The sequence below is a fragment of the Notamacropus eugenii genome, chromosome 2 (genome assembly GCF_028372415.1).
Source record: "Notamacropus eugenii isolate mMacEug1 chromosome 2, mMacEug1.pri_v2, whole genome shotgun sequence".
NCBI lineage: Eukaryota > Metazoa > Chordata > Mammalia > Diprotodontia > Macropodidae > Notamacropus > Notamacropus eugenii.
This window is the reverse complement of record NC_092873.1, coordinates 350,396,813-350,411,295: the sequence shown is the minus strand read 5'-3', so window position 1 is coordinate 350,411,295 and position 14,483 is coordinate 350,396,813. Positions and strand designations below refer to the sequence as shown.

The window sequence follows — 14,483 nt, the reverse complement described above, 5'->3', positions numbered from 1 at the left end:
TTTAAATAAGTATTTGTGCCTTTGGGTTATTGTTAGTTACACTGCTAATAAATCATGTAGCCACTAACTTTGATATTTATTTAAGCCAAGAAGATTAGGAGTTTGTATCAAAAGAGATGGGCAACTCCTCATAGGGAGAAAGAGGTTTCTTCAGTTTATTAGATGAGTAATCAGGGCAGCTAGGTGGTGCAGTGGATAGAGCACCAGTGCAGGAGTCAGGAGGACCTGAGTTCAAATCTTATCTCAGACACTTGACACTCACTAGCTGTGTGACCTTGGGCAAGTCATTTAACCCCAACTACCTCATCCTGGGTCATCTCCAGTCATCCTGATGAGAATCTCTGGTCACTGGTTTCAGATGGCTCTGGAGGAGAAGTGAAGCTGGTGACCTGCACAACCCTCCCTCACTCCAAACAAAGTCAAGTGCAAGTCATGTCACCATTTCTCTGATGGCATGCTCTTCTTTGGCAACAAAGGACAAACACACACACACACAGATGAGTAATCATTTAAAAACATGGTCTAAGACCTCAGAATTAAGTTTTTAGTTAACGAGAAAGATGTTGAAATTTTAGAAATTAATAAGGAAAGTCTAAACATATTAAACAGGTTTACCTTAGAATTCAGGACGATGTGAATGAATATGGTAATGAGTCAAATAGCAGGCTGAGGGGGGATTATTCTGTGTAGGTTCTGTGGCTTGACCTTCTCTTTCCTCTTTGTATTTTGAAATGTCTGTGTTTGTTGATGATTGTGAAGTTTACGATGGATAAGATGAGATACACACAGAGAGAGAGAGAGAGAGAGAGAGAGAGAGAGAGAGACAAAGAGAGAGAGAAAGAGAGAAAGGGGTGGTAGTGGAAAGGCCCCATATATGTGCAAAAATATTTTACCACTTTTAATAAAAAAGAACTGGAAGGAAGAGTGCCCATCAATCCAGAAATGACTGAACAAATTGTGTCATATGGATGCAATGAAGTAATTATATTTTTGAAAGCTATGAATATGAAGAATAACTTGAAGAGTTTTGTATGAATTTATGCAGTATAAGGTATGCAGACCTAGAAGAACACTGACCACAATGGTGACCACAGTACTAAAAGGGAAAACAACGATGAAAGACTTCAGAACTCTGCTCACTGCAGAGAACAATCACGATTTCAGAAGACTGAGTGTGAAGCACCCCTCCTATCTCTTTTCAGAGGGTGTGCACTGTAGGTATGGAATGAGGCATACATGGCCAGATATGGCCAATGTGTTGAACTCATATTGCTCAGCTATGCTTTGTTACAAGAAAGGGTTTTATATGGATGGGGGGGAATCATGGTAAAGTGATGGTGATTTTTTTTTAAAGCATCAATAAAGTGTTTCTTAAAGAAAAAGAAAAGAAATGCACACAAATTAAACAATAAAATGAAGAACACATCTGGTGTCCTCTCTCAAGGGAGAGTCAGCCAATAGACACAGGAAATAAGAGGTGACCTCATCCATTCCCCTGCCTCCAGGCAAGCTGCCATTAGGCAGGCTGCCACATACCCCATCCTGGCCAGAGAAGACATACTTCTCTCCCAGCACCCAGAACAGGGCTTTGCCCGTGGGTGCTTGGTTTGGGCTGATGCATGAAGAGAAACTGACGAATCTGTACCTCCATATCCACTACAGGGCCTATAACATCACTGTGCCATAGCTTATCCTTTTCTCTTCCTCTCCCCTCCACCAAATCTGTCACTGTCTTAGGGTGGGGATGGAATACAGTGAACATCAGAATCTTTGGGACTGCAACTAGGACCCAGCTACCCTGTCTGAAAACTCTCTCCTCCCCCCTCCCCCCTCCAGCACCCGCCTGTTTGTGTCAGTCAGAGGGGCCCCAGCTGAGGTTGGGGCAGAGATGGCGGCAGCTCTGGTGCTGGTCTGGACTTATCTTCTCATAGGCAAGTGGGAATCAGCCTGCCTCAGGACACCTGGCCCTAGGGGAATGGATGGGTTAAAGAATCAGGCTGAGGGGTTTGGGAGTTGGTGAGGTATGAACAGGATGAGGCTGGGGCTTTGAAAGATGGGCTGAGGGATCAGGCTAGAAGGCTGTATGGGGCTGTCAGAATTGAGGCTTTGGGGACTGGCTGTGAGCTATGAGGTCAGGATAGAAGGGCTAGATTTACTTAGGAGCTGTAGGGTGAGAGGGGCACTGTAGGTTTGGATGGAGGGGACCTAGAGAAAAGAGAGTATTAGTTCCCAAACATTGTCCCAAACTTCTGTCCCATTCCCTTTAATGGGCTGGGATGGTGCTCAGAGCTTGTAGCCCAGCCCTAGCTAAATTTGGCAGAGGGGGGAGGGGACCTATATCAAGAGACACCCAGGGAGTTCAAGGCTATTTTTTAACCCACCACAGGAATCCCTATCCCCAGGAAAACCAAACATCCAAGCCCCCCAACATAACTTCTGTCTCCTTCCTCTAAGGGGCTTTGGGTGAAGATAACATTCTTTCCCTGGACAGTCCTATTTCCCTTCCCCCCTACCCACCCCCTTGCCTCTACCTATCCTCCAAGCCATCAGAGTACAATGCCACTTCTCTCCGTTCTGTAACCATTTTTATACCCACCTCTTGCCCACTTCACTGGAATTCCCTTAACAGTTCATCCCTTCCCTAGTCACAGCCCCAATACGTACTTTTATCAAACATTATCCCTAGGAAAGACATTATTGGATAGGAGCATGTGGGCACAGTAAATAGTGCCAACTTAGGGCCTCAAGCAGGATTATGGATGGAATCGGGGAAAATTTTCCCCTAAAATGATATCATAACAAAGAATAACTGATTATTGCTAATCAATCTTGTCATGATTGACAATTATTACTCTATGCAGACTCCTTTTTCCCAGAAATTGAGGGCCAGGGAAAGAGCTGTCTAGCATCTGCCCCCAGTATAGTCTATTCCTCAGATTCACCACATTCTCATGTCACCTCTGATGCTACTCTGTGGTTTCAAAATGGCAATATCTGCCAGCTCTGCTGGAATATGGGAGGGTCCCATCTTTGGGCATATTGGGTAGAGGGTAGATATTGGGCCAGTCCAGAGAGAGGAGAAGGAGAAAGAGTAGCTCCTCTTCCCCATCAACTCTCTGGCTAACCTGCCCTTTCCCCACTTCAACCTGACCTCCAGGGAGGATTCTACTCCTAGAGGTTGGTAAAATTATATTAAAGGGAGGTTGAACCTTTGGGATTTGGATCTATATGCACTGTTGTCTCCACAGGACTCCTATCTTGGTTTGGAGGTATTGTGGCCCAGCAGATGCTGTACCCTCTCATTGGCAGAGTCTTCATTCATACGCTGGAGCATGCTAGTTTTCTGGATCTGCCTGATACTGGTGAGGAGGGCTACTCCCCTACCCCCCCAATAAATCTTAGGAGGCCCATGGGACCTTTATGATCAATCAGGATAGAAGGGCTGAGGAAACAGGTACTCACCTCTCCTGAGAGCTGACTACACAGGTAATTCCTGGTACCCATGGGATGGTGGTGGCTGTTGGATACCTCTTTCCTCAGGAAGTGAGAAAGCTAGATGTTGAAGTGCCCTTGTGTTTACTTCCCCTCTTCTTCACAGATCCCAGACCCAATACTCTCATCACCTTCCATGCCCACCTACTAGGGCATCCAGATTTGCCTCGATGGCTCCGCTACACCCAGCGCAGCCCCAGTCAGCCTGGTTTCCTCTATGGGACCCCTACACTTGAAGACCGAGGTCAACAAGTCATTGAGGTATCAGAAAGAGCCCCATGGTGACCCCGGACTTCTGAACCCTTATATCTGCCCTCCCCTTTCACCCTTCCACCTCTGAAAAATGAAGGGGTTGGGCTCAGATGATAGGAAGAGTATCTTCCAGCTCTGACATTCAGTGGCTCCCCAGAGGTGGAAGGCATCTTGGAGCTTTATTTGCATGTTATTTACATATCATTTGCATATCAATTAGTCAATATCCAGCTGCACAGATGTCACCCACCCCTACCTCCTCCTCCTCTCCTTTCATTACTCTCCTCCCCTTGGCAAGGCCTGGGGTTCTACTCCTCCTTCCATTCACTGCACCCTGTCCGCTCCCACAGGTCATAGCGTACAACAGAGAGAGCTTTGAGACAACCCAAAAAACACTGGTGCTGCTGGTAGGGGATCCTGAAGGTAACCCTGTCCCCCTCCCTACTACATATCTTCTGGGATCTCCCATACGAAAATGGAGGGTGGGGTGAAGTGGGGTGGGACTGAGGGACTCTGGTAAGGACAAGAAATGGAGAATTTGAAAAATGTGAGATGTAATTATTATTAATATAAGAGTCAGAGAGTGGGCTCAGGGTTTGGAAAGTTGGGAGCTGATATTAGGGAAGGGACTGAAGAGGAACACAAAGCATTGAAGTTTGGGGTACCATGATTCTGTGATGGAAAGGTAGAACTTTAAAAGGATCTCAGGAAGGCACAAGGCTATGGGATTAGGATTTGGAGTTTGAAGGGGGGAAGATGGAAGAAGAGAGGAACGGATTGGGGTATTGGAGCCTGGGAAGTTGGGATTGGGAATGTTAGGACAGGATGTTTGGGTGGTTACATGGATCCTGCCCAAAGCATGTTCCTTGTCTTTCCACAGGCCCCTCACTTCCATACGAGGCTGAATTTCTGGTACAAAGCCATGATGTGGAGGAAGTGCTGCCCTCACCCATTGGTCAACGCTTTTTGACTGCCCTGGGTGGCCTCTGGGTGCCTGGGGAGCTACAGTTACTCAATATCACTTCTGCTCTGGACCGTGGGGGTCGTGTCCCTCTTCCTATTGAAGGCCGCAAGGAGGGGTAGGCTTGGCGAGGGATCCCCATGGCCCTTCTCAGCTCCCTGGTCTTCTCAGTGATTAAAAATGTCAAGGATGTAAGCTCTCCGTGGGGCCATTCCTTTCATGATATCTGGACCACATACAACAAGTAAATGGCAGAGGCAGGAACAGAATTTAGGTCTTCCCGAACCCAGATTCAGAGTTTTATCCATGACGCTATGTTGCCTTTCACACTTTCAAACTGTCCATCAGTCAAATCTAGGGAAACTTCCTCTAATAGTCTTCCCATCCCAACCCCCATTCTTTCAATGGAAGAAAGGGAGGGAGGAGTAAGTCCCTAATTCTTCTAATCCATTGGGTTGTCCCTACTTTCCACCCCTTTCCCCACACATCCCTGTAGACTTCCACTGGTCTTATGGTCTTGTACTCTTCCCCACCCTGGAGCATTTTATTTGTATGTATGTTTCACACCCTCAGAAAAAGAGAAATTTAATTCTGTTAATAAGGATTTGTTTTCTCTTCCTCCCATCTCCTCCCTCCCTCCCTCTAAAAAAAGAAAGAAAAGGAAAAAAATTATTTGCAACAAATATTAGTCAAGAAAAACAAATTCCCAAATGAATGGTGACCAAAAATGTATGTCTCATTCTGCTAACCTCACCGTCTTTTCCTCTCCCTCATCACCCCATGCTGAATTTCCCTGCCCCCCCTCAAGCCTGCAGCACCTCCTGGTGGCCAGAGCAGTTCTTGCAGCTCAGGTATGATCTCTTCTGGCCCAGGGTTTACCTCCAAGTGGGTTCCGCCAGACCCTTCTCCACCTGCTTGAAGGTGGTAGGGTCCCCCGCCAGCCATGACCGCTGCACCCAGGGCCAGCCGCCACTTCTGTCCTGCTATGACAGCTTCGTACCACACTTCAGAGTCGACTGGTGCAATGTTTCCCTGGTGAGGAATGTAGACACCCTGCCCCTCCCCCATCATACACACACACACACACACACACACACACACACACACACACACACACACACACACACACACATACAGACTAGGAGTCAGAAAATTTAAGTTCTACTACTTAATACAGCTCTGCTACTTACATACAAAAGGGAATGGTCATGACCTTAGTCATTTACCTTCTTTGAGTCTCACTTTCCTTATCTATAAAATGGAGGCAATCAGCCCTGCCCTACCTGCCTCACAAAGTCAGAGAGAGGGTCTAAGAGTGTATGTGAAAGCACTTTGTTAACTATAACACACTGAACAGAGGAAAAGGATAATAATTGATCAATTAATTGATTATTATCATTTTTGTCTGGACTTACAAGCCACTTCCCCTGCCAATTCAGATCATATCTGTAATATATACTGTCAGAGTGACCTTAATGTGAGAGGATTGAGGTGTTATAAAACAAGCACATATTCTGCGGTTCTCCTTCTCCACACCAGGGGGCCTCAGCTGCCTAGTGGACAGATGGGCTGTGAACCCTGAAGGATCATCAAACATTTTATACTGGAGAAAACTGAGATTCAGAAATGTTAAGTGACTTGCCTAATGTCGCACAGATAGAAAGTAGCCAATCTGAGATTTAAACCCAAATTCAGGGCTTTTTCTGTTGGACTGAAGGCAAAAGGAATTAGAGAAGGTGGGTATTGGGAGGTCAGTTTCCAAATGTGACTACACCTGTGGTTAATGGACATTCCCCATTGCCCTCAGAGGGCCCAGGAAAGTCTTCATCAGGGTTCAGGATGCAGAAATCTTCCACTAGGTGAGGATGATAGACAACCCTTCCTTCCCTCTCTTCATCCCTGATTCTTCTCTAAACTATTCCTGGGTCTCGTTCACTTCAGCACAGTGTTTTACTTTTTTTTTTTTTTTTTTTATCAGGTGGATAAGTCGGTACCTGCACTACCTGGGCCAGTGCCCACCTGGGGTGATGGCATTTTGGAGCATGACCCATACTTCTGTCCCCCAACAGAAGCACCTGACCGAGATTTCCTGACAGATGCCCTGATCACCCTCCTAGTACCCCTATTGGTTGCCCTGCTTCTTACTCTGATCCTGGCTTACATCATGTGCTGCCGAAGGGAGGGCGTGTGAGTTGGGGGCAAAGCATGGCAGGCCCTTGGTCTCTCTCCCTCTCCCTCTTTCCATTCCTCTCATTGGATCTGAAGTCAGGGGATCCTGGCTCCATTTCTTGCATTTAGGTGATCATAGCAGTCATCTCTCTCAGGGCCCCAAATTGTTGCACTGTTAAATGTGAGTAGGACGAGATGAGTTCTAAGATGTCTTCCAGCTATGATCCTATCTATGATTCTATGATGATATGATCCTATGATCTATAATCCCATAATTCTATGATACTATGCTCTATTACTATATGATTCTATGATCCTGTGGATCCTATGATCCTGTGATTCCATGATACTGTGATCTATGATCCTGTGATTCCAGCTAGAACCAGCCTGGGCTGTTAGGAGCCTGAACAGAGGTTTTTAGATGGGTTGGGAGGACAGGGGATTAAAATGCTCTCTCCTAGGTCTATGGGAATGACTTGATTTTTGCTCACCATTTGACCCTTTACTGACATCTCTCACTGGGCCTTTTAGCCTTCATAGATAACTGAATCCTACATAGGATTTGTAAAAAGGTGATAGTTCCCACCACCATCCTGTGTTCCATGTTGATTCTCAGTGTTGTCTCTTTTTAAGAAACCCAGCTTTGCTCTAACACTGTCCCTTCCTAACTTTGAGGATTCAGTCATAGTATGCAAATGAGTACCCCAAGTTCCTTGTGCCCAGTCTGAGGAAATCAAGCCTAAAGTGTATGCTGCTAATCATAGTTGGCTCTGGCTGGAAGCAGAGGCTGAGAAGGGGGTCTGGCGTTCATCAACTGATGCAATCTTTAACTCTTTCCTGCAGGTTGAAGAGAAACCTGGCTACTTCTGAGTGAGTATGGTAGAGAAAAGAGGGATTTAGGGAAATTCTCTTGGGAAAATGGGAACTGTCTGAGAGGGTTGTTCATGCTAAGGGTGTGAAAACATTTTGTTCAAGCTCTGAATGATAGAGGTTAAGCTCTCTTTGCTGCAGAGGTTGGTGTCATAGGTGTGGTGGAGTGGTAGAAAGCCTAGTGGCAGAGAATGTCTATCTGGTTCCATCCCATCTGGTCCATAATAGCGTATACATCTCCTGTTCAGGAATGAAAGTGAGGACAGCTCCCCCACCAGCCAACCTCCCTTTCCCCATCAGGCCCTGCGTCCCAAGAGAGCTTTGGTTTAGCTTAGGAGTCCTTTCATCATTTTCCGCTCCCTTGCCTATGTTTTCCTTGTTCCCTTACCAACATGAAGCTCCCACCATGCCCAGCAGACACTCTATTCCCCTCCCTCAAAAAACCAATGGACTCCCAAAGAATCCTACAGAGGCTGGTGTGAAATAACAGTTCCCTTTATTCATGCCGTGCCTGCGGCTGGCCTGAGCACCCTTGTCCCACTGGCCTGGCCTCCTTTACTACTTTCGGGAGCGGCGGGCTTGCTTGCGGGACCCCTTTTTTGGGCGTCCCTTGGCCTTCTGATGCTCCTCCTGGGGCAGCGGCTTCCTCTGGCGCTTCTGCCTCTGGCGCCGTCCTGCCTTCTTGCATTTCAGCTTCTTCTTGCCCATTCGGAAGGAGCCTGAGACCCCAGTGCCCGTCACCTGCTTCAGCACCCCCTTGGCCACCAGCCCCTTTAGCACCCTCTTGAAGCGCTGGGCATTGCGGACCATGTTGAAGCCTGTGTTGCTAACAGCCTTCTTCAGGGTGGCCAGCGAGACTCCCCGGCGTGTCTTGGAACCTGCAACTGCCCATAGGATCACCTCAGACAGACTCGGTCTCCGACGATTTTTTGGGTTGTCAGCTTTGTTCTCCCCTGATGCCCCTGTGCCATCAGGCACCTGTCCCTCTGGGGAATTAACAGAGACTGGGGCTGCAGGTGGAGAGGGGTGTTGAGGTGTAGGGGTCCCCTCTACTTCTTCCTCCCCAGCCTCGGCTGGGTGAGGAGAGTTAGGTGTTATGACTTCCAGGTTGGTGGAGGGAAAGACTCTCAGAAGGGCCGATCCTGATTAGTCAGGGACTGTCGGTAGGCTGACTGGGTGAGGCTGGTCTCTGACTCCTGGAGCCCCTTCCCTTTCAGCTCTGACTAGTGGCTTCCCCTGGTGGGAAGACAGACTGAGGTTGTGTGCCCCTTGCTTGGCCCTGCAAACTGGTGGGATCGGGGAGAGGGGCACAAGGCAATCTCTACGGTGACTCAAGGTAGGCATTATGACAACATCAGAACCCTGTTGAGGGGGTCACAGTTGGGCCATTGTTCTCTCCCATAGGGGGCACAGAGAGCAGAAGGGACCTGGGTGAGGTAGGGACAAGGACTGAACATTGGGAAAGCCAAAGTGCTCATGCCCTCAGGGGCTTGTATATATCTAGCAATGCATGATCGCAGGAGCCTGTGGGGAAAGGCAGGTGTGTGTCTGCGTGTGTGTGTACTTTGGAGGGCATATTTGATGAGTCCCCGTGGCAGAATGGAGGTTGACATGGAGCAAGTATGTGTCGGTGGATGCAGGCAGACGTATATCGTTAGGGAGCCTGTGCTTGTATTTCTGCATGACAGTATTTCATGCTTTTAGCGTGTGTGACTTAAATTCATTTTGGAACCCAGCTTTCCATGTGTGCATGACCAAATACACACACCTTATAACATTTGTGTTGACATGTTCATGTGGAGGATGAAGCAGAGGTGAAGAATCTGGAAAAAGAAAAGAGAGCCTCTGGCTCAAGTCATGGAAAGAAAACAAGAACTCAGATTATTTCCCCAGATCTGTGTGTTGCTGGATAATATTAACAGTAGCTAGCACTGAAACATAATACTTTAAGGACTGCCAATTTCTTGACAAAGACAGTCTCATTTGGTTCTCACAACCACTCTGTGATTAGGTGGCAATATTGTCCCCATTTCATAGGTGAGGAAACTGAGGTCCAGAGAGGCCAAGTAAGGTGCCCAGGGTCTCTCAGCCAAGAGGGATCTGGGAGGGAAGAAGGGATTTGATCTCTGGGTTTTCCTGACTCCAGGAATCCCTAAGCTTGCTGCCCCATGATCCTCTCTTTCCTCTTTATTCCTGGTCTTCTCTTTCCCCATCCTACCTGACTCCCCTCCCAAATTTTTATACAGTTGCTTCTCCTCCCTTCTCTTCTTTTTTTCCCCTAGAAATGTAAATTTGAGGTTTGCACAACTTTTTCAGATGAATTCCAGACTCTAGAGGTCATTCTATCCCTTCCCCTGCTTCAGACAGAACTTTCTTTTCCAAAGTTTATTCACATTCCAACATATCCTGTTCCCTAAGCCTTCTGGGAAAGGAAATTCCATGCTGATCAGATTTGAGGCTTTGTGTAGTCTAATCTCAATTCATCAAGTAATAACTTGATTGAGTTCAACAAACATTAAGTGCTTATTGTATACCAAGTCTACCACAAGCTAGGTACTGGGGTATGGGGTGGGGGACCAGAATACCATGATTAAAAAGACAGCTTCTGCCTCAAATCTAATAGACTGTAATTTTTCTAGGCTCCTGAGACTGCCACTGTTTGTGACCATGAATAATCCTCTCCCCATATGTGACTTGGAGTTTGAAATGAGATGAATTTACTCATGTCAGAGGCCTAGTTTACCTCTGGATGGAATACTAGAGCCTCCCTTCAGAGCTGTAACTAGGGCAAGGTGATTAGTGCTTCATCTCAGGGCACCTAAATTTAGCGGGGACTGATAGCACTCTTCACTGGGTAAGAAATAACCAAGCTTAAGACCTTGTTAGCAAGAATAATTAGTTAAAATCGGAAGCTAGTGGATGCCATTTTGTACTGAGCTCCCTTGGTCAGAGACTTGTGCTGGACACTAGGAGCAAAACCTAGAGGAAGATGACACAGTCCCTGTCCTCAAAGAGCTTCCAGTGAAATGGGGGGAAAAGGATACACAGGGAAATCTTTTTCAATAAGCATTTATTAGTCACTATCAGTTAGGCATCATGTTAAGTACTAAGGATACATAGAAAGGCAAAAATATGCATGGTCCCTGGGAGACAACATACAAACAAGTACGTACATACAAAATCTCAGTGGGAAGGCATTATCAGATCTGGAGAACAGGAAATGAATGCAGAAAGTAAGATTTGAGCAGAGTCTTAAAAAAAAAAGTCAGGGAAGATAGGAGGCAGGAGGTGAGGAGGAAAAACATTCCAGCGTAAGGGACTGCCAGTTCCAGGCAAGGAGTTGAGATGCAGAATATTGTATATGAGGAGCAGGATGTAGGCCAGAGTTTCTGGATTATGCAGAACACGAAATGTAAACACCAGGCTTGGAATCAGAAGATTCATCTCCCTGGCCTCAGACACTCACTAGTTCTGTGACCCTGGGCAAGTCACTTAACCTTGTTTGCCTCCATTTCCTCATCTGTAAAATGAACTGGAGAAAGAAAATGGCAAACCCCTCCAAAATTTTTGCCAACAAAACCCCCAATGGGGTCACAAAGAGTCAGACATGACTGAAGCAACTGAACAACAAAAGTGGAGAAAACTGGTCAGGTTTGAAGGGCTTTTAATGCCACACAGAGAATTTTATTTTTGATCCTAGAGGTAGTAGGAGGCCATGGAAGGTTATAGATCCCAAGGGTGACATGGTCAGACTTGTTTTTTAGGTAAGTCACTTGGCAGCTGAGTAGAGGCTGGATTGACACAGAGAGGCCAATTAGGAGGAAATATTGCAACAGTCCAAGGGAGAGGTGACGAGGGCCTGTAACAGAGCATGTAGTAGGATGGTTGCTATATAAGGCAATGTACATGCAAGATGTGAATGCAGAAATGACAAGATTGAACAAGATTGGATATGTGGAGTGAATGTAAGGAGTAGAGAATGACAACAAGGTTATACCCATGGATGACTACGAGAATTGTGGTGTCCTTGACAATAATTGGAAGTTGGGATGAAGGGAAAGAGACTGAGAGACAAGGGAAGACTCTTGAACAGAACTGTCAATACCAGGGCTGGAGGGCTGGAGGGGACAGATCCAGGTGGGAGGAATCAGGCAGGTTTCTTGGCGTGTGGATGAGGAAGGGGTTAGATGGGGAACTTAAAGGAGAAGGAGGTGTGAGCATAGGTTTGAATGAATACAGAGGCCAAATCAGAGGCAGGGAATTCTGGAAGATGGGATAAGACTGGGAAGTGGACTGGGAAGGGGGGAAGCAGGGACAAGGTGGAAGGACATCAAGCTATGGAGTAAGGATCGAGTATTTTACGGTTACTGTGGACACATCAATTGTCCTGGAATGTTTAAGATACCCTGGTGATATGGGCACTGGGTCCCATAAGTGACAGAGGCGGTGTCTCCTTGCTGTTTGATGCACCTACTTAACTACTCTTTTCATATTACAGTAACTGTGACTGAACAGTGACCCAACTAAGATTGGGGGTGGAGGGAGGGAGGGGGTTGAGATGGCTTCCAGGGACAAAAAAGGAATCATAAGAATGGTGCTTAGTGGAAAGAGCAATGAATTTGGAACCAGAGGATCTGGGCTGGAATTCCAGATCTACCTGTTTGACCTTGGCCAAGTCATTTCCCTGGGCCTCAGTTTCCTCTTCTATAAAATAAGGGTGTCAGGTTAAATGATCTGGTAGGACCCTTCCCATACTTTGATTATTTATATAAAGAAGAAAATGAAAGAGTCCAAGATCATAAAGACATCCAGAAGCACTGCATGTCTGATGGAAGGCCTGCTGTTCTCCTTCTCTAAGAATAGAATAGGATAAGAGAAAGGGGCTGAGTTTGTAGTCAGGGAGCTTGAGATTTGACTTCAAAGAATTGATCATGAGAGTTCTGAAACCCTAGCTGGTGCCCCAGCTATGGAGGGTGTGGCTTTTCCTTCATGGAGAGGTGTCTTCAAACCTAACAGAGATTCCTAGCTATCTAGGACAAAATGGCATTGGCTATCCTTATTCTCCAGTGATTGCACAAGCTGGCACTATGCCCAGATTTGTTCTCTCCCAGTGCCCCTTCATCACTTGGCACCTGACTTCATAGGGCACTGGCAGAAGTTAGAGGGAGCTAAGGTGTGAGTTTACCAAGATGTACTATATTTTGGGTCTGCATATGGATGTGATTTGACATGACACCTGCCTCACAAGTATTCTGCCATGTTCTCCACACATAGGTTCACTGTATGTGTTTGTCTTGTCCCATTTTCCTCACAGTTTTGTGGAGCATATAGCTTTTGATCTGCCACCAAACACGAGCTTTGTGGCTTGGGAAGAAAACCAGCAATCTCTACCATATAGTTTGTATGTTCCCCTATGTCAGATCCTTGTAGGCGCTGATTACCTGTTTTCTACTGATCCCCCAACAGCATCCAGATGGTTCACCACAGCACCATTCACGGCAACACAGAGGAACTGAGGCAGATGGCAGCAAACCGGTCAGTGCCTCGGCCTCTCTCCACCTTGCCCATGTTCAATGTGCGCACGGGTGAGCGGCTACCTCCCTGCTCTGACATCGCCCAGGTGCCCCTCATCCTGGACCAGCACTGAGGACCTCTGACCTATGCAGGTGAGTCAGACTAGATGGGAAGTGGGCACATCATGGGGAGCACCAACATCTACCACAAACGGTCTTAGTACAGGGGCTGGAGGTGGGGAACCTTTACCCAAAGGGGTGGATACAGATTTCCTAAATTTCCAGCAGGGAAATCCAGAGTACTTGGCATCTGCATATAACTGCTTTTCTATGATCCTACCCCCACTTTTTTAAGAAAGAGCTGAATTTGGAGACAGGGAGCCAGTGTTCAAATCTTGATCCTCTCCACAAAGAAAAAAGAAAATCACATCTTCCACAGTTTGAGGGTAACCCACTCCAGGATTTCAGAACCCTTGTGAGTCAATTCTTTGAAGTGGAACTTCAGTCACCCTGACTACAAGTTCAGCCCCTTTCCCTTGCCTTTTTGTCACTCTCTACGTGACCTTGAATATGTCATTGAATCATTGGACTTCAGTTTCCCGATCCACAGAGATAAGGGCATTGGACTAAGGTGGTCAATAAGGGTTCTTATTATTATAAATGCTATGATCCATGTTGTTTCCTCCTCCACTCCTCCCCCACCTAGAAAAAAAAAAAAAGAGAGAACAAGACAATCCATCCTACTCCCTCTTCTAAGTTCTCCAGGGGCTCAAGTGTTTTTCTGGGCAATGAGCAGGGTTACTTGTTCTCCTGGACCCCATGGGGAATCTCACTTTCCAAATCTTAGGCATCTATGACAACAAGCTGAGTCTGAAAGACTACTTGACTCCAACGACTATATAGTACATAGAATAGAAAACGCCTGGGTTCCCTTCCAATTCTAAGACATTGTAATGTTGTGACTTGGTGACTCCAAGATTCTATGGTATGGGTTAAGGGAAACTCTCTCTGCTCTTCCCCATTCCCCATTCCCAGCCTCACTATTTCCTTTCTCTTTCCCTCCAGGGAACGGCCACATCCCATCTGAGGAATCCAGCTGCTGTTGAGATGAATCATTTATAACAAGGGGCCATGCTGGGGTATGGGCTGGAGCCTGGGTTTGGGAAGTGGTAGGGGCCAAGAGGGATTAGAGAAAGAGAGAAATAAATTCGCCCATCTGCAGGTGA

The 14,483-nt window shown here is 46.6% G+C and overlaps 2 protein-coding genes across 4 annotated transcripts in view; one reads left to right on the top strand and one right to left on the bottom strand.

The window, feature by feature from the left end:
* SGCA (sarcoglycan alpha) overlaps positions 1-14,483 on the top strand; it is a 27,326-nt gene extending 12,843 nt beyond the window's left edge. For 2 of the 3 annotated variants that reach the window (XM_072646094.1, XM_072646093.1), the window contains 9 exons: positions 3,249-3,362; positions 3,599-3,753; positions 4,095-4,167; positions 4,625-4,823; positions 5,578-5,740; positions 6,684-6,892; positions 7,718-7,744; positions 13,211-13,410; positions 14,323-14,483. In XM_072646094.1, the coding sequence (XP_072502195.1) occupies positions 3,287-3,362; positions 3,599-3,753; positions 4,095-4,167; positions 4,625-4,823; positions 5,578-5,740; positions 6,684-6,892; positions 7,718-7,744; positions 13,211-13,391 (1,083 nt within the window). In that variant the 5' untranslated portion in view covers positions 3,249-3,286 and the 3' untranslated portion in view covers positions 13,392-13,410; positions 14,323-14,483. Of the gene's footprint in view, positions 1-1,828; positions 1,932-3,248; positions 3,363-3,598; positions 3,754-4,094; positions 4,168-4,624; positions 4,824-5,577; positions 5,741-6,683; positions 6,893-7,717; positions 7,745-13,210; positions 13,411-14,322 lie in introns of those variants that run through there. The other variant, XM_072646092.1, reaches the window with a different exon arrangement.
* LOC140530449 (histone H1.3-like) lies at positions 8,224-8,890 on the bottom strand (the record flags this gene model as incomplete). The annotated part of the gene is made up of 1 exon (XM_072649954.1): positions 8,224-8,890. A coding segment is annotated over one exon (588 nt), but the record flags the coding sequence as incomplete, so codon positions are not given.